Raw genomic sequence first — 24077 nt, 5'->3', positions numbered from 1 at the left:
CACGTGCCACGTTAAGGAGCAGACCCACAAAATAAAAATCCTACAAACAAGTTGCAAAACTAGATATCTTTATTTGTCAAAACACTCAACTTTCACCACATAACAAAGATATTTGGCAACGGATCGATTAGATGAGGTTCTTTTTGGGTTATCTCCAACTTTGTCATGGTTGACAAACAAAGATGTGCATGACATATCAAAGGCTAAAATGACACCACGACCCAAATACAAAAAGTTTTCAGTCGTTAGTGATGAACTGCTTTGCTCAATAACCAATTAGGCCACCTTAATCAAACATAAATATGACCTCACCTCCAATAGAAACACAATGAAAGAAAACTAAATTCAAAAAGGGGTGTTGCACCAAATTAGTTTCAATTACATAAAGAAGCATCACATCTAAAACCCAACTGAAGGCTCGGAAGTACATGTATCCAACCAACCATTCTTCTATTACAATATAGTCATAAGGTCCTAAAAACAAATATAGCAAAACAACAATCCAACTGTCTCAAGCAAAAAGGAATTTTTAAAAAAAAAAAAAAAAAAATAGATAATATTCACCCCTGCATCCAGAATTGCCAGTCCGCAAATGATCTTTAATGGCTTCATGCCTACAATTCAAGAAAACAAGAGAAACTAAGAACAGAAAAAACCTAACAGCAAAAAGTGAATATAGTACCAAGGCATAAAAAAATGCACAGATCAAATTCTATGATGGTAAAAAAACCCAATGTAGTGAATTTGAGTGACCACAAATGGAGGGCAGGCTTATGCTGCTGGATCGACATACTTTTAAATTTAGAATTTCTACTGAGCACAGTTTGGTTCCTACAAATTGTAGAAAATTTGTAAAATGGGATGCTTTCTCACCTTGTTAGCAATGTTGTTGGATAGCCAATCCAGACCTTCTTAAAGACCCTCACCAGAGGTTGCACAGGTGCTTTGGATGTACCTGAAAAAACAGAAGCATATTAGAACTCATCCAAAACATGATGCTAACAAAATAACAGCAAAAAGCGGCCAATTTTACCAGTGACGCTGCCTGAGGGAGTGGAGGCCGAGTTTATCAGTAATCTCAGCAGCATTCATTGCATTTGGAAGATCCTGTTTGTTAGCGAATACCAGCAAGACAGCATCTCGCAACTCATCCTGAAACCAATGAGCTTAAGATCAACTAACCATTAAAATGCTTCAAACTCAGAGGATGCTAGCTAGATTAGTAAGGCAAACAAATATTGTTGTGTAAAGGTAGGAGAGGGATGTATCTTGCTGAGTAGCCCATGGGTCCATGAGCCTCTTAAACAAAAAGGAAAATGAAGTAGACAATGGCTACGCAGAAATATACAAGTTGTCCATATAACATATCTTTTTATACTGGACATTTAGAGTGAAAATCTTTGAAAACATCCAGTGTAGCCAGAAGACCAAAACAAATCAATCAGCTTTATTGATGGTTTTGCTTTTACGTCTTCATCTATAGAAAATCTATTCTACAGATTGTAATTCTACACCTTACACTATATCTTTGGACCGTTACATCAGTAACAACTGTGACACTTGTTATCACACCATGCTAGAACTAAGCAATGACAGAATTAAAATTAAAATAGTCGCTAGCATCAGCAGATCAGATTACCATTTAATTGCCAAGCATTTCATGAATCTGACATCATCTTTTTATTTGAATAATGTGTAATCATGAGGTTGACCACAACTTCAAGCATATTATCAATGTTACACAATTCACCTTTTCATTACTATAATTTCAATGCAACATCAGTTTACCTAATTCATTAAATGATTATAATAGTAACAGCACGGAACATAAAGGAAAGCCTACAAACATATATAATTCTACATTTTACTAGCTAAACTTATATACCTCATTCAACATCCTATGCAGTTCTTCCCTTGCCTCAACAATACGGTCTCTGTCATTGCTATCCACCACAAAAATGAGACCCTGAGTATTCTGGAAATAGTGCCTCCACAAGGGACGAATCTGTGGCCAAAGCAAACATCATTGTCAACCATTACATGAATAAAACACCACTAACAAACTCTTTATGATGGACTTTAGAGAGTCAATAGTCCAATTAGCAAACTTAAGCCTTACTGATAAGACAGTTGAATGGATATTCAATTGACACCCGTTCAATGCCAAGAAATTTTAGTTCTTCATACCTTGTCCTGACCCCCGACATCCCACACAGTGAAGCTAATGTTCTTATATTCCACAGTCTCCACATTAAACCCTGAAGATGAGTTATATTAGCATGATTCCCCTTGCACACTCTATGCACAAAGCTAAGAGAAACAACTTTAAACAGCCAACAGAAAGAAACAAATAAAAAATTGAATAGTGAGTGTTCATGCACTAAAAACTATCTGTATCTAAGCATTGTTGATCTCATTCAGCATACTAGGTTGCCTAATTTTTTTCTGCTAGGAACTCAAAATCATCATCTTCAATGCACAATTTTTCTTTAGTGTAGAAAATCACACTTCAAAACAAAGTCATCTGCTCCTAATTTAATGGCCCTAAATCATTTGTAGCAATACCAGAAACACAATCTGATAATAACATTAATAATACGCCAAAAGAACTTACCAATAGTAGGAATTGTGGTCACAATCTCTCCGAGCTTGAGCTTGTACAAGATGGTGGTCTTACCAGCTGCATCGAGACCAACCATAAGAATACGCATCTCTTTCTTGGCAAAAAGCCGGCTGAACAGCTTTGTGAATGTCAACCCCATTTTTCCTGGCTGTAGACCCTAATAATCACCACAACGACATCCGAAATCAACCAATTTAACTTATATTCCAAAAAACAGAAATCAAAACCGTACAACACAAATAATTCGTGTTTCTAGTCAATGACACACAAGAAACTCGCACAGATACGTGGCAGCTTTTAAAAATAATCTATTTCTGATTAAAGAAATAACAACAACTGAGACAAAGACTTCCTAAGAACATGATACAAAATCAGATAGATCTGGCGGCAAAATGAAAAGCTTAAAATAATATACAGTGAGATCAACTCTTAATCCGAGAAATTCAAATCGCCAAGCTATAAGAAGAAGAAAAATACAACAGATCTAAGCGGTTTAAACGCGCGATCATCAGATCAACACGGAAACCAAACAGTAAATTCTAAATTTGATCCATTAACCAAATGGAATATAACAAAACCTAAATCAAATAAAATGTCGAAATTCACAGAAATGGTGTGTAAACTTCTCGAATCACCTTAAATCGTTAAAAATGAAAAAATAAATAAAGAACAATGAACATGCAAACCAAAATCTGAGTAAGCAAAAACAAAATAAAAATGATTGAGCAAAATAAGCTAATTGTTAGATTGAATCTAACAGTTTCGAAATTGAAGAAGAGAAGATAGATTAGGATTAAAGAAATTGAAGTCGTAGATTTGAATTTACCTTGAGAGAAGGAGAGAGGAGAATAAAGCTTCACAACAACGCGAAATATGGGTTATGGGATGAGAAATGTGAAGCAGGGATATTTATAAAGAGGAGAGCAAGGGCAGTGAATTTGTTGAGAATAACGGAAATGCACCTGGCTTCAGTGTAAGTGGAAGACTGTGATCTACGCTATCAGTGACTGCTATTCAAATCTGGGGTGATGGACTTACTCTTGCCCGCCAATTGTTTATAGCCACGTAGTGAGATTTTGTAAGTACTGTGACGAAAGGAGTCGTTGATGGTTCAAATTCAAAGTGAAGAGGGGCAAAATTTATTGAGAAAGAGAAAACCTAAGTAATTGAAAAAAATATTGTTATTGGGATTTGGGAGGTCAAGAATGTGTTTGATTTTCAATTAATATATAATTCTTTTTTTTTTTTTTTATTGGCAAACGGAAAACTATATATGGGGAATATTAATTAAAGAATAAGAAAATTTGTTCCAGTTAACAAATTCAACATTAGTACATTACAATTAAAAAAAAAAAAAACATATCTAACAACAACAATTGTTCAATTTCTAAATTAAATAATTTAAATCTGAGCCTTTCATTTATCAATAATATTGAGAATGAATTAAGATATGTTTATATTTATTTACCTTCACATCAAATTAAATTTAGTGCGATGCTACATATAAATTAAGGAGACGTTTATTTTTTTTATCTAAAAACTGGATTAGACTAAATTTGTATATAAACTGAATAAATCCTAATAATTAATTTTATGTTATATAACTTTTTTATATATATATAGTTAGTTACAAATATTAAATTATTACTTTTTTACATAAAAATATAATTAAATTATGTATGCCACTTCGATATTAAATTATATACTACTTAAATAATGGTTTAATTTTTATCAGTTTAAATAACGTAAGAACTAATAAGTTGACAAATATAAACTAAATTATATCAAAATAAAAAAATTCTATTTTTTTCCAATTAATTCAATACTAAAGAAATAATAATATTTTTAAAATCAAACATAATATTACTCTAGCTTAAAAAAAAAAAAAAAAAAAAAAAAGTAAATACAAGGACTGTGAAACCTAATTTAACTACAATATTTGATTAAGGAGTTCAATAATTATAAAAACATGAACTTTGAAGTGAAAAAAGTTGGGTTAGAAGAAGCAAATTAAAAAAAGATCATGTAAATGGGCAGGGATTTAACTGTAAATAATATATAAGGATAATGTTGTCAATACAATTAAAACAAATCATTCAAATAATTGTTCATTAAGTGAAAAGTAATATATATATATATATAGGTTTTGTAATTAACTGAATTTTAAGAAAAAAGTGAACATTCAACTGAAAAACAAACAAAAAGACTGAAAGTTAAAAATTAAGTTAGATTCAGACTTAATTAAAAAAACAAACAGGTCTTAAGTATACAAACTATTGATAGATTATTTGTTTTATTAATGAAGCTTCATTTATTTGATGAGACATCAGTTTGTATGAAAAAATTTATACATATAATATTATTCTTAAATTTATGATTAAAATCATCAATGGGCATTACTAAAGCTGAAAGAAACTTTCTATTTAATGTGAAAAGGCATCAAATAGTCAAAATATAAAGAAGTAATAAATGTAAACGCGTAAATGGCAGTGGCACCGACCATGCCTAGCCTAGACAAGCAGTGGTGATGCCAACCTGGATTTTATGGGCAAATACATTGAGCCACAAAGTAAGTTCATAGCCACCGCCATTCAAATATGGGCTTCAAGAACCGCTATATAGTTTTGAGATAAATATATGTACAAAATTTTCTGATAATGTTTAATCCAAATCCACAATGAAGCTAACAGCTTAAAAATAATTATATACAACCATTTACAAATCTCATACTTCTTCCCCTCTGCCCATCGCACTTCCTCAAAAGCTGTCTTTTACCCTTCAAATTCACTTTCAATCCTGTCAAGGAGATAAAATATTAAGGAAATTAAATTTTACTGAGATATAACACCCTCTTCTTCGCCTTAGCTCCAGAAATCATGATGCTGGTCAGAGATCAGAATGCACAATTCAGCTTAAACATCAGAATTGAGGACACTGACTACCATTTATCAGACCCACCCTTGGTTAACTAGTTATTAAAAGTGCAGTACTTGCACCATTTAACTGCTCTGAAAATCCAGTTAGGACCTACAGAGCGTTGAAAAACCATAAAGGAAGATATTGCGATGATAAAATATGGATGTCGGGAGAAAATAAACACCTAAACACCCATTTAGAACGAATGCAAACATTCATCAAGCTCTAGCATATCATTTCCAATGTATTTTTATTTATACACACACATCACACATGTTTGTATGCTCATAATTTGCATTTCAGAAAACAAAATTAGAACCACAACAGAATAGTTTAAATATTTACCAGGTCATGTAAAAAGGCATAAGATACACCCAATCCGCTTCTTGAATCAGCGCCAGTATTGAGCCCACCTATGAATGGTTTCAACCATCTGAGGGAACAAAGCACTAACACTCTCATTTATGAGATCCTGGAAGAAATGCACACAGGCTTCATCATCCAAGTCCAACCGAAACTTCTCTTGAAGCTACAAAACCAACAAAATATCAGTCATATAAGGAAACACACAAGTCTATGAATTAGAAACATTAAAGTTAGTACCTTAAGAATGCCTTTTTCAGGATCAGAAGCTATGTCAGGAATGTTGGAACCCGCCATCAGATGAAACAGATTTAAGATAAGGTTACTAGATTTCCTCAGGATGTTGTATGCTTCACAACAATAGGATTTGAACCGTGTATAATATTGGCTGCAAGGAAAAAATAACATTTATGCACTCAAGTAAAGATATCTCTCCCAAGTGATGATATAGTCCAGCAAATCAGGACAAACATGAAAAGCAGAACAAAGTTAGAAAAAAACCTTTCTGCTCCACCCATTGCCTCAACCATTTCTTTACAGAGCTTCATGGGTGGGGGGAATGGCTTGGGATCTCGACCAAGAATATAACCAAAATCAACATGGAAAAGACGTCCATCATCCCTAAGCAGAAGATTGTCTAGATGCCTGCAGACAGAAAAAATATTACTGTGTTCAGGAGCGCAATTCATATATACAGTGACAATAAAATTTCAGTTAGTGACCAAAATGGCATAAGTTTGCAACACAAGAACAAGAATTACCTGTCTCCAATACCCAGTATGTATGTGATAACAGAATAGCCAGCACAGCTTTTTATAAATGTTTCGAGACAGGTGGCTGTAATTCCAAATGGTCCATGTTCATCAGGATGAAACTTTTGTAGATAGCTTATAATGCTTCGATGCTCTGAGAGAATCTGAATATGGAAACAAACAGCTTACCCATTGCATATTTGTATATGTTAGCAAAAAACGATAAAAGTTATCCTGTACTTTTGCGCAGCCATTGTAAAAATTAAATCACATCAGCAAAACAAATGAATCAAAATATTCCAAAGTAAACTAATATGGCATCTTATGTTTCTTGTTGGAGAGGGAAAAAAAAAAAAAGTGAAATATTGAATATGGGTAAAGTTTAAAAGCATCTTCAACTAAATGATTTTTTACTCAATCATCTAGGTAAACAACGTGATTGAAAACTGTATGCATGAACTTCACTTTTCCAGTCAAAGAAGCATCCTTAAAAGATATAATACCAGAGCTAAAGAGTGAGATGGTATGAATTCCAACATGCCCTCATCTTGTCCAGTTGCAAGCACCTTATATGGAGTTAAGTGCAGATCAAGATTTTCCAACTTAAGCAATCGATCCATGAGTGACACCATTTGGACAACCTAGAATAAGCACACATCAAAATATGAACAATTCCAAAGGCTTGCCACCTTTCTTCCCCACCCAGATTACCAGTTAGTTAAGATGGGTGAAAGAACGGAATGATGGAGAATTGGGAGAGAAAAATTAGACGGGAAGAATAAACTAAGATTTTGTTCTAAGCAATAGCAGAAGTTTAAAATTTTACCAATTGATCCTGTCGAATATCATCGCCCTTCTTAAAAATAATCTTGCAAGTTCCACCATTTTCTGTTCTAAAAGTCAGACGCAAAGGATGCAAAGCACTTTTAAATATAGATGACTCCGATGGCACAATCCCAGTAATGAGGACACGTGGAGCCAGTGGTGATCGAATTGGCTGCAAATATAACAGACCAACAGAAGACTTGAAAACAATAGGTGAAAATTGACTATAGAACTGAATAGATGTGAAACATCAAATATACCACAGAAGGTCATAAAGTGCCCAATTGACTAGAAAATTCATATCAAAGAACTACCTCTTCAAAATAAGTAAGTTCACTAAGAAGACCAGAAAGAAGCTGCCTAAGCTTTTCAATTTTCTTCTGGGTATTGCCTCGTACATTTCCAACATCTCTCGTTATAGAACCCAACTGAGCAGTCAATTCTGTCTGGCGGACCAAACTGTGCCACAATTTAGATCCATCTTCTCCATTCAGACCAGGTGCCAACTGCTACAAAGAGGATGTAATTATTGAACAGTAAGAAGAAATTCAGTATCAAACAACTTATCATTTAGAAGCAATTTGTTTAACTCTTTATCCAAATTGCGGTGGAATCATTTAGATTGCACTGTATTTCAAGAAATCAATTCTCTTCACCAAAACAGATCCATGTTTCATGCATTGAAAATAATACATTGAAGTTGTACAATTGTATATCAACTCTTTTTATACTTAAGAACCATACATAGTGAAATGCAAATGGGTACTCCAGAGGAACACTGTACTTCTAGAAAATCTGATTGTTATTATAATTTTATTCTTGGTTAGAGGGGCAGGAGATGGGGGCACTCAAAAAGCAAAGGTTTTCTCAAAAGTTGAACTTTCTCATGTAAATTCACAAAATTAATGCATATTATATATAAAGGCGAACACAAATGAATAACTCATACCTTTGTCATACTTTCTGCGAGCATCTCATGTGTTGAATAAAAACGTTTGGCGTGCACGGGATCATGAAATTCAACAAAAACGTACCAGCGAAGAAAGCTAGCCAACTCAATGTTGCTTGATGCTGTAAAAGTTCAAGAATGTTCTCAGATGCCACCAAATCAACTTAACAATAAATAAAATGTAGCCCTTAAACATGCGCATACTGCATATGCACTCACGCGTGCACATGCACACATACACACACAACATTAGTTGAACTTGTAAAGTGCCTACAGCGGTGTACAAGAAATTGAGAAAGGCGAGATTTATCCGAGCGTTCAAATCGAAGAGCTTGAACTAGTTGCAGTAAGTAACACTGGAGCTCTTCATCATCAGCTCTTTCAAGAATACTGACAGCATAAGCACGGACCTGTTAAAAAGGGATTTCAATCCTGCATTATTCCGTCTGTTATAAGATGTGTAATTTATCTATGTCGTTAACAAATGAATCTAAATTCCTACTGCATTGCATTTATTAGTCTGAACTCAATACTAGCAAGTAGCATGTTTATAAGGAACCAAAGCAATTTGAACTTTAAAGGTTTTCTAGTATATTCTGCCAAAAGCAAATCCATTGAGTCCATGAAGCTTCAAGGTCAAAACACAGAAATATAGTTTTGTAGCAGCAATCCCCACAAAGTACCCACAGTTACATAGAGGAATTCTTTCAACACCCTTTTAATAAAGAAGGCTGCATGAATAATACATATTTCTATTTTTCTAAAAAAATAAAGACTTCTCATAGAAATTCACATACCTCTTCACTTTCAAAAACAGGTGATAGAAGCTCCAGTGCATCACAGACGTCAATCATTTGCCACTTACCCATCAGTTCCAATGCCTGCTTCGCTTCCTGCAGTTTCATCAGCACAACTATCTTCAGGAAAGCCCAATATTAATCCACAAAATTAAGCAGAAATAGAGTAAGGTGAGCTAGTGCAACCTAAAATGACAGCAAATCAAAAATCGAAATTAAAAAAAAAATTATAAATTACTGAAATTCTTGTTCAATTTAGAAAACTGATATATTCATGAATTATCATAACACACTGAAATTTGGGAATTTGGGAAGAGAAATAAGGAAAGCAAGATACGAGCAATGTTCCAATTAAGAGGCCCATGCATTAATAGTTACAAGAAGCTAAAAATGCAGACCTGAACATCACTCCATTCAACACTTCGGAGAAACTTTGTGAGAGCCCTCTTCTCAGACATTAGTGAAAAACGGAATTTCCAAAGGAGCTGTTTCTCATCTCCACTCAAAGTCCTCGTAGGTGGGTATTTTAGAATTCGTTGTATTGACCTACAATCAAGAATTAGGAAAAATGATATGCTTCTTGATCCAAAATAACCAATCAATAAAAGGCATATCATGGAAGCATTGCTAAAATATGGAACACAAATAAAGTAATATAAATCAAGCCATTGAACTAATAAGCAGTCAAGACCAAATGGACCAAAAGTTATGCCACTGTAAAGAAAGCTAAATCCACTTGGAAGAAGACATGAGACCTTTTGGAGGATCTCTTATATATTTCCTGTGCAGAAGGGTAAATCCCCTTAATTGGCATTTTTTTCAAATTTAATAATTACTTAATAATAAAAATGAGAACATTCTGGTATAGACCAAGTAAGTTTTATGTAAATTCAGCATTCAACACTGAAGCTCCAAAATTTATGAAGCATGGCAACCAAAGTCTAATTTAATATGTGAGTGAAATGCATCAGCTAGATGAAGGGAGAAATTGTGGAAAAAACATAATATAAACTGCTAACTTCTCTCATTAAAGCTAGAAAAGAAAATTTTTTATATTTCTGATAAGAAGATTGTAGGCTTACTTCCGTTCAGTAGAACTTGGTTTAAGGTCCCTGTCAATGATACCACGGGTTAAACTCCGAGCTAGCTTTAGTTGCTTGTGCTCAGAGGGATTCATCTTTCCCACTTCTGGGTCCCAGACTGTAACAAGTTCGTTCGTTGAAGTTATAGGCGGTGGCGGTAAGAAATTTGCTCCTGATTCCTACATTTCGTAAAATAAGCACCACCACATTCAATATTTAGGTCAATGTAATACAATCAATTTCAACTAGCCAACATGTGCATAAGAAAAAATAATGTTTGATATGATAAATGGATATAATAGGCATCTAACATATTGACTACTAAGCCCAGGATCAATTGAAAAGAAAGAGACGAATATTGACGCAGTATCAAAATTTGGATTTAGAATTATTAAAGCTAGTACAATCAACCAAGATACTAGAGCTGAATAAAACTAGAAAGAATCTTGGATACATCAGGTAGTCCTAAAACAGTATCATATCATTAATATAGACAAGTGTCCGCTAGCATTTCATTGACATACTTTATAACAAAACAGGCTCCCACATGAAAGCATATTGGAGAAAGGGACAACTTAATAAACTTCTGGGCCATAACATAATAGTGATTTTTATAAAACCACAGTCAAGCCAAGGTTACTCAATGACAATTTCCCAAACTACACAATGTTTGATGAATTCCCATAGCTAATTCATCAAGCAGAATTATATGACTAAGGAAATGAAAAGCAACTAAAAATAGAAGAGGAAGAAAAAGCGAGAGCATCAAAGAGAAAATTAAACCTACACTGATATTATTCAGAAGATCATTTGGACACTCATACAAATTGAACAAAAAAATATAAACCAATAACTAATCAAATGATTGGAGATGGGATTACCTGGAAAACAACTCGGTGTTCAAAACTACAGAAATCAACAACCAAATATAAATATGAATTTCCATTTCTACAGCTTTCACGATCCTTGATTCTCTCCATAGCTTTGAATGTGAGACGGTCCAGCCAATCAACATGCTGAATCTGCCCCCGTTCATACTTATTTACAAGCTTTTCCAAGCGCTCCAACTCTCCACGCTCATTCCTAGGGACCTATGGGAGGACAAAATGCGGTATAGCAGCAAGATTAGCCATGTCATACAAATAACATGATGAAACTTTTCCATATTAGTTCCATGATTTTTATTAATTGATGATCAGGAACCTTTCCAGGAGTAGTTGTTGGCAATGATCCATCTGCCTCTTTTCCTTGCCAAAGCCTAAGCTTTTGCTTCCCTGTTTTAAGTTGCTTTTTGCTGTTAAAGAGAAGTATGGTAGCCCCACCAACCAATCCCTCATCTTTTCCACATGAAACATCCCAAACCTGAATTTCCAAGGAGATCAACAATGAATGAAATATCAGCTCCTAGAAATGTACAAAATGTCCCACAAATCCTACAAGACCACAGCCTAACACAATGCGCTCCTCTCAAAACCCATAATTTAACTCTTACAGATAAAATCAATTGAAAAGAGAAAAAGAGAAATTTCTAACTCACTGTTAAAGCAAGTTGGGAGTGTTCAGTTAAATCCCGATACTTAGTACTCAGTGTAATAAGTTCATTCCAGCAATATGATGGTCCCATAGATTCCAACCTGCCATCAGGTATAGGAAACCAAAAACATGATAAGTAATAGAAAAGAAAAAGCGTATGCTTATGACACGTGAGACTAAATCCAGCTGGGTTTTGATTTGGCATCATGTGGGAAACAATAGAGCATACAATAGGAAATTCTTCAAAAACTTGAATACAAGCAAACAATTGAATGAAGTGGTGAAACCTTGTTCTTGTTGGAAGGCCAAAGGGAGCACCATCAATGTACAACGCACACTCAACATACAACTCTGGTCTCCTCTCTTCTGTAGTGGAATCAATTACTGAAGAATTATTCAAAAAAAAAAAAAAAATTAGTAACAATCATGGGGAAATTCGCAACGAATATAGGAAAAAAACTCATAAAAAATAAAATCAAAATTCAAATTTAGTGGAGAGATACCTGAATTTGGAGAGTTAACAGAAGGGAGAGTTCCTTCTAATCTCTCGACGCGAAAAGTTACAGGGAGATTGATGTCGCACGACAAGAAGAATCGGAACTCGTTACTACCCATGGCTTATCGCTCTTCAGTTTACCAACACTGCAATTTCATAATTAATTTAGGGTTTCGAAATACTGAGATGATCGATTTGCTGAGATGTAGGATTGATGTTTCAGACAAATTGGCGTGGAAGACATAAACTGAAATCAACTGCTTCCGTTCCCAGGAAAGAAATAAACCGGGCTTTATATAGGAGTGCCACGTTGGCAACTGGTGGACCAAGTGAAGTTCGATAACGGATATGGCTCCATCTACAAATCCTACGGTGATCCGCGCTCAGATTCAAATCCAGATTTTACTTAACTGTACTCTTATTCAAACATTTTACAAAATAAATACGTAATAGTATATAAAAATTAATTCAATAAAATATCTAATAAATAATATATTAATCAAAGAGTTGTATCAAATGTCCAAATAGGTAAGTATTATGTATAAAGATTGAAGTGTGCACAGCTAGTATAAACACCTCTAGTCATTAAAAAAAAAAAAAAGAAACTTTGAAATTAATAATTTAAACATAGAGTAAACGACTTTTTCCCACCCAAGACTTGTCTTAATGACATTTTTTCACCTAAAAAATTTTTAAATACAACTTTTCCACCTAAAGTTTATATTTTGTTAATATCTAAAATATACTTCACTTTTTCAGCCGGCATTTGACGAGTTACCAAGAGCCAAGGTAAGAGGGATTTTCTACGAACTCATTTGGGAGAAGAGAAAGAGAATCTGATTTCTTTATTATTCAAGTCTAAAAGAGTAAAGTAAAACAATATCACACTTATTACATTTCAGTAACTATGGTTAATTAACCATAGTTGAAAGTAACCAAAGTAACTAACTCAACCAACTAATCTTAACTATACCCAGCAATTAACTACTACTGACTTACTAACAAAATACGCATTATATATCAAGGAGAAAAAATAATAATAAACCAAGACCTTCCCTCAAGTTGGCGGGTGATGAATGTCAAACACTCCCAACTTGGATAGTAAATGGCGATGGAGAGGACCAGCAACAGCCTTCGTGAACAAATCAGCAGGCTGTTCTTGAGTAGGAATGTGAATAGAATGTAGCAGGCCTTCCTTGATTTTAGTACGAACTATATGACAATCAATGTCAATATGTTTCGTACGCTCATGAAACATTGGATTAGAAGTAATATGGATGGTTGATTGACTGTCACACCCAAGAGGAATAGGCTGGGGAACCGAAATGCCAAGATCAGTCAAAAGTTGAGTAAGCCATACAAGTGCACAAACCGTAGAAGCCATGGCACGATATTCTGTTTAAGAGGATGACCTGGAAACTGTAACTTGACGCTTAGATTTCCATGACAGTAAAGAACCTCCCAAGAAGATGCAGAAACCAGTAATAGACTTACGCGTCATAAGGCAAGAAGCCCAATCAGAATCACAAAAAGCTTGAAGATGGATAAAACCATTTGCTGGAAAAACCAAGCCTAAACCAAGAGATCCTTTGATATATTTGACCACTTTGAGAGCTGCATTGAGATGGGACTGTTTTGGCTGATGCACAAACTGACTAAGTAGATTTACAGAATAACTCAAATCTGGTCTAGTATGACACAAATACAGCAACTTCCCAATCAATTTCTGATAAACAAAGGGATCCTTTAAGGTAGGATCTGGTGCACTAGGAAATGAAGCATCAAATTCCACTGCTGTAAACTTCTGCTGAGGATCAAGGGGTATCAAGGCTGGTTTAGCAGCAGCCAAACCTGAGGTGGCAATCAACTCTAACGCATATTTCCGTTGGCACAAACTAATGCCCTTGGATGATCTAGCAACTTCAAAACCTAAAAAATATCTAAGAGAACCAAGATCTTTTAACTTGAAGTTAGAGTGCAACAAATCTTTAGTAGCTTGAATAAGAGAATGATCATTACCTGTGATAACCAAATCATCAACATATACAAGCAAAATCACAATATTAGAATTGTCTTTCTTAAAGAAGAAAGAATGATGCAATGGTGATTGGTGGAAGCCACTTGATATTAGTGCAGTAGTAAGCTTTGTATTCCATGCCCTGGAGGCTTGTTTCAAGCCATATAATGACTTATGGAGCTTACATACTAGGGACTTATCATGCTGTTTAGAGAAACCCTATGGTATATTCATATTAAGTTCTTCTTGGAGGTCCTCTTGCAAGAAGGCATTATCAACATCTAAATGGTAAAGAGGCCAATCCTTCATAGATGCTATGGCTAAGACTAATCTAATTGTTACCATCTTAACCATAGAAGAAAATGTCTCCTCATAATCAATTTCAGCTTGTTGAGTAAATCCTTTGGCAACTAATCTTGCCTTATACCGTTCTAGAGTGCCATCTGCCTTGTACTTGAGTTTATAAACCCATTTACACCCTATTGGAGATTTACCAGGTGGTAAGGGAACTAAAGATCATGTGCCATTTCTTTCCAAAGCCTGAATTTCCTGTTGCATAGCCATAACCCAGCGGGGATCTTTGGATGCTTGGGTAAATGTAGTGGGTTCAGTAATGGCTTATATACTAGATAGACATGTTTGATAGGGTGGTGAAAGATGTGTGTAGGAAATGTAATTCTGAATAGGATATTGGACAGTAGTTGTTAGATTAGTTTTAGGTAATGTAGGACATACAAAATCAGTGGTCCAAATAGGTGGTTTAGTGACTCTACCAGATTTTCTAAGAGGACCAGGTTGTTATGAAGAGGTACTAGGCAGATTGGGTGAACTATATGAAGCTGGAGAAATAGGATCTGCTGGTTCTGTTTCATGAAGATCATTTGTATTTTCATGCAAATAAAAAATAGTGGAAGATGCAGTTTCAAAATCCTGTTCCAGAAATGTTTCTCGGATAAAAGGTGGTTGACTAGATTTATGTAAAGTTAAAGGAAAAATATATTCATGGAAAACCACATCACGATTAATATGAACAGATTTGGAATGTAAATCATACAAAATGTAACCCTTTTTTGTAGTAGAGTAACCAAGAAACACACAAGGAGTAGATCTAGGAGTGAACTTGTCATGGGGAATCAAATTGGTAGCATATACTAGGCATCCAAAAACTTTCAAGTGGTTCAACTTAGGCTTATGACCAAAGAACTTCTCATAAGGTGAGAGACCATCTAAGACTTTAGTGGGTAATCGATTTATGATATAGACTGCAGTTTTGACTGCATAACCCCACAAATAGTCTGGAATATGTGATTGAAACTTAAGGGCTCTAGCTATGTTAAGTATATGCCTATGCTTACGCTCTACAACTCCATTTTGTTGTGGAGTGTACACACATGTGCTCTGATGTATGATACCCAAACCAACCAATAAATCATGACATTGATGATTGAAAAATTCCAAACCATTGTCAGTTCTAATGCATTTGGGGGTCTTATTATGCTGATTTTTGACCATGTAAAGGAAATCTTTTAAGTTTTGATACACATCAGATTTGTGTTGCATAAGGAAAAGCCATGTAGTCCTAGAGAAGTCATCTATTATGGTGAGAAAAAACCTAGCATTTCCTTGGGTTGGGATCTTATAAAGTCCCCAAACATCTAAGTGTAACAACTCAAAGATATGTAATGTATGTGTTTCACTTAAGGCAAACGGTAACCTGGTTTGTTTTGCTAAAGGGCAAATGTCGCAGTGAAAATTAGAGTGTGCAGGGAATTCATGATGTAATTTTTGTAGGACTGGTAAGGGTGCATGTCCTAATCTCCTATGCCAAAGTACAATGTCATTACTATTTAGTGTTGTGGACATTACTAAAGGTCTTTTTATTGATGAATCAAAGGTTACATCACAAGAATTACAAACAGAATTCTTTATTCCTAAAACTAGAAGACAGTGTTTTATTTGTGAAAAAGGTATAAAATGGTATAGCCCTTGATATTGCTTACCAATCCCCTTGAGTTTGCCACTCTAAAGATCCTGGATAACACAAAAATTTGGATAAAATGTGATTGAACAGTTACTTGATGTAGTTAATTTGGATATCGACATCAAATTATACTTAAAATCTGGTAAATGTAAAACCTTTTCAAGAGACAAATTTTCTTACAATTTTACAGAACCAACATGAGTGATTGGTGTTTTAGTTCCATTAGGAAGTCCTACATAACTTGTTATGGGTGGACTACTAGCTACAGAACATTCAAGGTTTTGGAAATCATGTGTCATATGGTTAGTGGCCCCAGAATCAAGAATCCAATCAAAATTATTAAATTTTGAGTATAGAGACACAATTGTACCTACTAGATTAGCAGACGATGCACCCATGTTCTCTTTTCCCAACAACTAAAGTAGTTGTGCATAATGCTCTGGAGTTAACACATTACCGAGATTAGCTCCTCCTTTGGTATTGTCACCTACTGTTTCAGAGTTCACCAACTGATCCTGAGTTGAGTGGACTTGATTAGCTTTAGGTTTTGTCCCTGACTTGCCCTTAGTGAACACAAAATCAGCTGGATAACCAAGTAGTTTATAACAGGTTTCCCTCTTATGCCCTGGAGCATGACAGTAGTCACACTCTATGTAGGGTTTCTTCCCCTTGTATTTTGAGCTTTGATTCTGATTCCTCTGATTGCCTTGTGAATATAGCGCTGTAGTAACCTTAGTGTTGTGATTGGAACCAGTCAAGACCTTCTGGCTTTCATCCTGACTTACTATGAAATATGCTTGCTTGACTGAAGGCAGAGGCACCATCAATAAGATTTGACTCCTTACCAAGGTGTACGATTCATTAAGTCCCATTAGAAACTGCAAAAGCTTCTACTGATTGAGATGAGCCAAATATGCCTCAGCTGAATCACTGTCTGGAAGTGGTAGACTCACTAACGAACTCAGTTCATCCCACAAAGTTTTCAATTTGTTATAATAGACTGCAATCAAACTCGTACCTTGTACTAGATTAGCAATTTCCCTGTGAATCCCAAACACTCTTGTACCATTCACTTTATTGTATTGTTCTTGGAGATCTTGCCAAACTTGTTACGCACTATTTGAATGCACAATACTGTTGAAAATGTCTTTTGAGACAATATTAAAAATCCATGATAAAACCAGAGAATTGCAGCGTTCCCACTGAGCACGCAATCCTTCATTGAATTTCGATTTCTCGCAAGATCCATCAACAAATCCCAATTTATTTTTTGCCCTTAGCGAAACCGTCATGGCAGTACTCCATATCCCATGGTTCTCAGTTCTGGTAAGCTGCTCTGAAATCAGAATTGAACCAGGGGTGTCCGATGGGTGAATGTAAAGAGGGGAACCTGAATCTGTGATATTTGACATCTGCTGTTAATGAAATTAAATTGATCTGGAACGAATCAGCTTGATTCTGAACAGAAATGGTGAAGCAGAAAAATCAATCTTGAAAAATTTTAGACGCAACTTCAAACTTGAGCTTGATTCTTCAGTCGAAGTTGTTGATTTTGCAGCAAAGAATAATTCTTCAGTCGAAGTTGTTGATTACGCAGCAAAGAATAATTCTTCAGTCGAATTTGTTGATTTGGCAGCAAAGAATCACTGCTCTGATACCATCTACGAACACATTTGGGAGAAGAGAAAGAGAATCTGATTTCTTTATTATTCAAGTCTAAAAGAGTAAAGTAAAACAGTATCACACTTATTACATTTCAGTAACTATGGTTAATTAACCATAGTTGAAAGTAACCAAAGTAACTAACTCAAACAACTAATCTTAACTATACCCAGCAATTAACTACTACTGACTTACTAACAAAATACGCATTATACAACAAGGAGAGAAAATAATAATAAACCAAGAGAATTTGTAAAGTGGAGGCCGGTGGATCGAATGATAGTGACTGATTGAATATTCGCCACCAGAATTAGTTGAAAATCAACAAAGAATAAGAAACCTTAGCTTTGTACTTGTCGACAATTGACAAGAAATCAAATGCCGAAATGACAAAGGTTTTGTAAAGAAGGGACTAGATGTTCAAATGGTGATGACAAAGAGAATTTTCGCTATCAGAATTTACTAGGATCGGCTTTGGGTAGTAATGGCTATTAACTTTGAGTGAAAAAGTGGTATTTTGAAACTTTTTGGGTGTGAAAATGTCATTAAGGCAAACCTTGGGTTGGGAAAAAGTCATTTACTTTTTGAACGTATAAGTACAACGGGTGGGCTGTAGCATGCAAGAGTACTGTTCATATTTCATTCCCACTCTTCACTTTTTTATTGTTCTAAATCTAAAATTTGAAAGTGCACAAAAATAAGTTGACAAACACTTCTCACAATTTTCTCTCACAAACGTTGATGTGGGTCATATGGCAGTTCACAATTGATCAGTTCACATTTGGGTTGGTGAGACCCATTACGAACTGACCAATTGCGAGCTGACACGTCGCATTTGTAAGAGAAAGTTAATGAGTGTAGTATTACTATTAATTGAATATTTTTATGAATAATTTTTTCGTAAATATTTTTGGTCTAATTTTTAATTATTTATGAAAATAAGCATTTGTTTATTAATTTTGTATTAACTATAGAGATTATTTTTATACTTAGATATTATTTTTAAAATCATAAAAATATTTTATTTAAAAATTCATTAATTTTAGAAATTTGTAATAGCTATTAGAAAAATGAGTACTTAGGGTAGGGATGTAAAAACCTTGGGCTTAGGTTTTATATCCTTTCTTAAAATGCAAGCCCGAGTCGGGTAAAAAGCCTCCGTTTGAAAAACTCGGGCTTGCTCGGGCTTTAGGCTTGGGTTAGATTAAACAATTTGAGGGTTTACGAAATTTTACTTAATAGTGGGAGTGTAGCAATTTATTAGGTGGTTATAGACTTATAGTAGTTTTACTTGATAGATAAAAGCCTTTGTTAGTAAATACAGGTACGACAAAAAAACAGTAGGAGAATTTTATGAGTATGATACGGTAAATAGTGAAAATACTTTTGTAAAAATTCAGTCATAAAATTCGGATATAGGAAAAATACGGTACAAGTATATATGAGTTTAATACTGTATATTGTCAATAATACATTTTAAAAAATACGGCAATATCAATCTTGATTTTAGCACTTTTCATTGACCACTTGGTTGAAATCAATATAGCATTTCAAATACAAAGTATTCAATTAACCAATAACTATTAGACCTAATAATATAACACAATATATAATTGATATGGCAAAAATACGGCTACGGAAAAAAAAGGGTACAAAAATTTTATGGGTACGATACGGCAATTGGTGAAAAATATGTTTGTAAAAATATGGGAATAATTCGGATACGGGAACAATTAGCAAATAAAACGTCTTAGGCACATAGTTCGAGAATAATAGGGATGTGCTAATAAAATATGGAAATTCGTGAATGATACGTGAATTATACGGCTAGGCGTATAATTCGCGGATTTACTAACTAGGGATAAAACTATAGGTGTGTAAATTTTTAGGGTAGAATCGGAATCGACAAGTACCTAGGGTATTGGTTCTAGTTTCAAATTTGGTGGAAATGACATTGTGTGGGTCTGGTTCCACCACTTCAAGAACCGAACCAGGAACTAGAACCAAGGTTCGGATACCTGGGGTGTATTTGTAATTTCTGTAAAAAAGTTGGGGTTATTTGTAGTTTTCATAGGGTATATTTGTCATTTTTTGCGAATATGAGGGATACATTATAATTTTGCATAACAGTGTCGGGTACTCGGACCCAAAACTGAAACCTATGGTTTAGGTTCCGATTCTAAGCATTTAGAAACCAAAATTGACTAGATCGATCCTAAATCCTAGGAAACGCTGGGTTCGGGTTCGGGTTCCTTCCAAGGGATTGGGTGCAGGTACCTAGACCCGCTCACCCCTTGATAGAAGGTATCTGAGTGTTATTTTTAGGGGGTTTTCTAAAACTCACATAAAAGGTTTTATAATATTTTCATTTTCATATATTATACCTGGGCCGTGATTTCCTACCAAAGCTCGGCCCGAGTGTACTGTATGCTCAGGCTGCGTCGCGAATATTTTATATCCTTAACTTAGGGTGCATATTTATGTAATTCCATCAAATAAAGTATACCCTTTCAACATGTATTATTCTTTGAATAATAGTGACATTATTTATTTAGCAATCACAGACTGATTTGCTTTGCAAATAAACAGTCAACTGTGTGAAGAGAGAACAAAATAACAACATTTATTGAGAAATTTATTGGTCTGTTCTCACAACTGACAAAATGTTATTGCTAACAAGATTGAAATGTGCACATAATATACCAAAAAATAAACTACCAGTTCAAGGTATATTTATCTCAAATTTTCTCTCCACCAGTACTTGTAACATAAATTTAAGCCACAGAAGCAGCAGCCAAGCAAGTCTATGCCGTTGATAAACTAAGAAAAGAAAGTAACTCAATATTAAGGTCGTCGAGGAAATTTTGAGAAATCTGGGCGCCTGCGATCCACATATGCAGTTTTTCCCTCATTACCTTCCTCGGTGCCATAAAATATGAGTGTGGCATCTCCTCCGAGTGCCTGTAATGCATACGATATAAAAGCAATGTAATTGACTGCAGATCTTGGGAAATAAGGCATGTCACTGCTTAATTTCTTCTTCCACATTTTCTAACCTCTTTTGACAAGGAATAATAAATTAAAGATACCTGGAGTCCAGCATGGCCATCGTCAACTGCATTTAGCGCTGATTTAAGCACTCTAATAGCAGTTGGGCTATTCCTTAGGATCTCTCTACACCATTTAATGGTTTCGCGTTCTAAATTCTCTAGCTGGAAAATTCATCCATCAAGTACCTTTAACTACTGAATCGTAGAATAAATGATCACCAAGGGAAAAAGAATAGAAGTTGGGGAATGGGAGGGAAGATAAGCATTGTGTTGAGAGCACGAATTGTATAACAAATTAACTCACCGGTACAACAGTGTTGACAAGTCCCATTTTCTCTGCTTCAGCAGCATTGTAAAATCTTGCTAAAAACCACATTTCACGTGCTTTTTTAGGTCCAACCTGTAAACCAAAATCATGTCCAAACCCAGAAAATTGAGAACTTTAAATAAATTATGCTCAAGAAAGTTCACATATTGAAGTACATTTTCGACTAAGCAACCACTCACAACACAAAGACGAAGTGCTTAACGTCAAGAAATCACATTATAGGATTTTCAACATAATAGAAAGCAAAGTGATACAAGCACCGATAAAATATCAAAGACACGTTTATTTACCAGGACTTACCAAACGAGACATGATGGAACTTCCATATCCAGCATCGAAGCTTCCAACCTTCAATATGCACAAAACCAATTTGATTGCAATAGCAATACAATTAAACAGCAGTTAGCTTGACATCTCAGGTAAACCTTGCCATGCTTGATTAATTATGGCCAACAAATCGAAATTCCCTAAAAGCAAGAGATGAGCGGATATGGTAGAAGCACCTTTGGACCAGTTTGGCCAAAAATAGCATTATCCGCTGCAATGGTGAGATCACAAACCATGTGAAGCACATGCCCTCCACCAACAGCATAACCTGCAACCTGGTTTGGGATTTTTATGATAAAAAGTAAAAATGAACAAACAATTAACAATTTGGCGATTGTCAAACAGACTCAAACCCATGATAAAGGAACTGTAGACTAGCATACATGCATCCTGAAACCACATAGAGCTCAATTCTAACCATAATGTCCAAGAACTTTTATTTACACAGCTCCATACCAGAGAGTCTGTGAGATCATTTGTATGTAGAAATTAGAAGCTATACCATTGCGATTACTGGTTTGGGAAGACGACGAATTTGTACCTGCATCATGATAATGGTGAGTAACATAACATGATTAACTAGGAAGGAAAGGAGAAAGAGAGAAAGATATATATGTGATGCAGAGGCATCCAGTACAGAGAGCATACCCTAGACTAGAAGGTGGTGATGAAATGTTAACAATTGCAAGAGTTAGCATTTAAATGACACTTTAAACAGGAGTGATGCCTATTGGGATTGTGAAGTAGGTCAAGCAAGCTTCCATCAACTTTTGGTTAGGAGCAAGGTCTCAGAGGTCGATGTAATCACATTTTACAACAGTACTTTTATAAGAGTAAATTTAATACCTGCAAATCCAAGACATTAAGACGACCAAAATTTTCATAATCAGCATAACCATCTGTGGTTCTCAAAGCCTGGTCACCACCACTACAAAATGCTTTGGTTCCCTACAACAACAATTTTTCAATAATGACGAATCAATATAAGCTTCCATAGAAACAAAAAACACATTAAATCCAGAAATATGACACTGGGATTTGCATAGTTGCAGTTTCATTGATATCTGGTATTCATATCCACAACTTCACTTGGAAAATACAAAGCATACCATCAATTCCTAAAATGGATTTTCCATTTGACAATGCAAGAACCAAGATTTTCAAATGCTTGTATGGGAAAGAATGTACTCTTAATGCATACAGAGAATAGACCTTTGAACATTTACTAATCACTATACAGCTTTACAAATAGCAGGTGAGTGAATATACAGAGAGCCAGAAACATTTTTCAAGTAAAAGTTGGCTTGTAACCAGTGAATAAGAGAAGCATATATAAGCAATAAGCATCACCTTCCCAGTAAGAATAACCACTCCAACCGAACTATCATCTCTAGCATCATTAAATGCTCGAATAAGCTCCTTAACTGTCTGTGGCCGAAACGCGTTTCTTCTCTCCGGCCTATTTATGGTAATCTTATAAACACAAAAGAACAATAAGTAAAAAAAAAAAAAAAAAAGTTTTGAGTTTAATTAAGAAATACTTGTAGCCCATAACTCTCAAACAACTTAACTACGATCTTACCTTGGCAATCCCTTCATCGACAGCTTTCTCATAAATAATGTCTGTGAATTCCTTGCCGGACTCATCAAATGCAATTCGCCAAACGACGTCGTGCGTTGGCACTTCACCATGTATCCGGTGATAGCTATCATTCATTGACGCATTACTTAAGACAATAGACTCGCAATTTGAACTTGCGATAACTGGAACAAGATGGTTAGCAACAGTAACCACTCTCCTTCTCATTGAATTCAGCTCCTTCTCTGAAACTTGCGCCATTGGATTCGAAAGGTAAGTGTTGAGCTCCCTTGAATGTGATTAAAGATTGATCAAAGATCGTTATGTGAAAGCTTAATTTACTTCTTTGAATGCAAGTGTATGCTTTTGAAATAGAAAGAAGGCTTCTAGTTATTACTGAAGTTGAAGATGGCAGTTAGATATCGTTATTTTTATTTTTCTTTTTAATTGTTGTTATCTCCTGCCTTTTTAGCCACCGGATAAGATAAGGCGAAGCAGGGGATTCGGTCTCAATTTGGACACAACGGTTTGACACAAGTTATGATGCCAATTTAAATCTAGGTTAATTACCAACCACCCCTTATTTTGAAAACTAACACATAGATGCTGATTTTAAGGATGGTTCTGGGTATAATAAGTTAACTTTAATGTTTAAAAAATTAGTCAAATACCACTCTTAAACTGACACCGTTTACATTTACCGTTACTGACCAGGGACATATTTGTATTTTCACTCAATACCAAATAAAAATAAAGAACCCATTTAAAACCCCTTGAAAGGAAAAGGAAAAAAGAAA

At 35.0% G+C, this 24077-nt stretch overlaps 3 protein-coding genes across 6 annotated transcripts; all 3 read right to left on the bottom strand.

The window, feature by feature from the left end:
* Positions 1-329: 329 nt before the first annotated feature.
* Positions 330-3599, bottom strand: LOC116135472 (ADP-ribosylation factor-like). Its single transcript, XM_031421191.1, has 7 exons — positions 3450-3599; positions 2615-2780; positions 2188-2258; positions 1886-2005; positions 1034-1152; positions 874-955; positions 330-614 (listed from the first exon to the last, which is right to left on the bottom strand). The coding sequence occupies exons 2-6, from the start codon at positions 2760-2762 to the stop codon at positions 913-915; spliced, it is 501 nt and encodes a 166-aa protein (XP_031277051.1). The 5' UTR covers positions 2763-2780; positions 3450-3599; the 3' UTR covers positions 330-614; positions 874-912.
* Positions 3600-5166: 1567 nt separating this feature from the next.
* On the bottom strand, positions 5167-12589 carry LOC116135461 (phosphatidylinositol 3-kinase, root isoform). 3 transcript variants are annotated; one of them, XM_031421174.1, is made up of 18 exons: positions 12344-12589; positions 12128-12224; positions 11845-11941; positions 11511-11669; positions 11189-11398; positions 10308-10486; positions 9624-9771; positions 9226-9321; positions 8703-8838; positions 8429-8550; positions 7794-7988; positions 7481-7651; positions 7158-7295; positions 6664-6818; positions 6404-6547; positions 6143-6290; positions 5885-6068; positions 5167-5419 (listed from the first exon to the last, which is right to left on the bottom strand). In XM_031421174.1, exons 1-17 carry the CDS (start codon positions 12453-12455, stop codon positions 5931-5933), a joined length of 2445 nt encoding a protein of 814 aa, XP_031277034.1. In that variant the 5' UTR covers positions 12456-12589; the 3' UTR covers positions 5167-5419; positions 5885-5930. The 3 variants fall into 3 exon arrangements, with proteins under 3 accessions (XP_031277034.1, XP_031277036.1, XP_031277035.1); XM_031421176.1 differs by having other exon boundaries at positions 5168-5419; positions 7794-7985; XM_031421175.1 differs by lacking the exon at positions 5167-5419 and adding an exon at positions 5470-5505.
* An 8053-nt stretch (positions 12590-20642) lies between these two features.
* LOC116135462 (1,4-dihydroxy-2-naphthoyl-CoA synthase, peroxisomal) lies at positions 20643-23706 on the bottom strand. 2 transcript variants are annotated; one of them, XM_031421177.1, is made up of 9 exons: positions 23284-23706; positions 23052-23174; positions 22548-22649; positions 22204-22242; positions 21878-21976; positions 21675-21722; positions 21351-21446; positions 21086-21208; positions 20643-20957 (listed from the first exon to the last, which is right to left on the bottom strand). In XM_031421177.1, exons 1-9 carry the CDS (start codon positions 23539-23541, stop codon positions 20841-20843), a joined length of 1005 nt encoding a protein of 334 aa, XP_031277037.1. In that variant the 5' UTR covers positions 23542-23706; the 3' UTR covers positions 20643-20840. The 2 variants fall into 2 exon arrangements, with proteins under 2 accessions (XP_031277037.1, XP_031277038.1); XM_031421178.1 differs by lacking the exon at positions 21086-21208.
* Positions 23707-24077: the final 371 nt, after the last annotated feature.

Source organism: Pistacia vera, unplaced genomic scaffold, assembly GCF_008641045.1.
Source record: "Pistacia vera cultivar Batoury unplaced genomic scaffold, PisVer_v2 Contig30, whole genome shotgun sequence".
In the NCBI taxonomy this organism is placed as follows: Eukaryota; Viridiplantae; Streptophyta; class Magnoliopsida; order Sapindales; family Anacardiaceae; genus Pistacia; species Pistacia vera.
The sequence above is the reverse complement of the archived record's forward strand: the minus strand, read 5'-3'. Positions and strand labels throughout refer to the sequence as shown.

What these genes read in the sequence shown, in the direction of transcription:
- LOC116135462 (XM_031421177.1), bottom strand. Translation starts at nt 23,541, where the DNA reads ATGGCGCAAGTTTCAGAGAAGGAGCTGAATTCAATGAGAAGGAGAGTG. An exon ending in TGGTTATTCTTACTGGGAAG is followed by an intron (nt 22,650 to 23,051) that starts GTGATGCTTATT and finishes TTGTTGTTGTAG; the next exon opens with GGAACCAAAGCATTTTGTAG. An exon ending in TTGGCCAAACTGGTCCAAAG is followed by an intron (nt 21,723 to 21,877) that starts GTGCTTCTACCA and finishes TGCATATTGAAG; the next exon opens with GTTGGAAGCTTCGATGCTGG.
- LOC116135461 (XM_031421174.1), bottom strand. Translation starts at nt 12,455, where the DNA reads ATGGGTAGTAACGAGTTCCGATTCTTCTTGTCGTGCGACATCAATCTC. An exon ending in TGTTAACTCTCCAAATTCAG is followed by an intron (nt 12,225 to 12,343) that starts GTATCTCTCCAC and finishes ATAATTCTTCAG; the next exon opens with TAATTGATTCCACTACAGAA. An exon ending in CTGAAAAAGGCATTCTTAAG is followed by an intron (nt 6,069 to 6,142) that starts GTACTAACTTTA and finishes TTGGTTTTGTAG; the next exon opens with CTTCAAGAGAAGTTTCGGTT.
- LOC116135472 (XM_031421191.1), bottom strand. Translation starts at nt 2,762, where the DNA reads ATGGGGTTGACATTCACAAAGCTGTTCAGCCGGCTTTTTGCCAAGAAA. An exon ending in ATGTCGGGGGTCAGGACAAG is followed by an intron (nt 2,006 to 2,187) that starts GTATGAAGAACT and finishes CTTTGGCCACAG; the next exon opens with ATTCGTCCCTTGTGGAGGCA. An exon ending in TCCCTCAGGCAGCGTCACTG is followed by an intron (nt 956 to 1,033) that starts GTAAAATTGGCC and finishes CTGTTTTTTCAG; the next exon opens with GTACATCCAAAGCACCTGTG.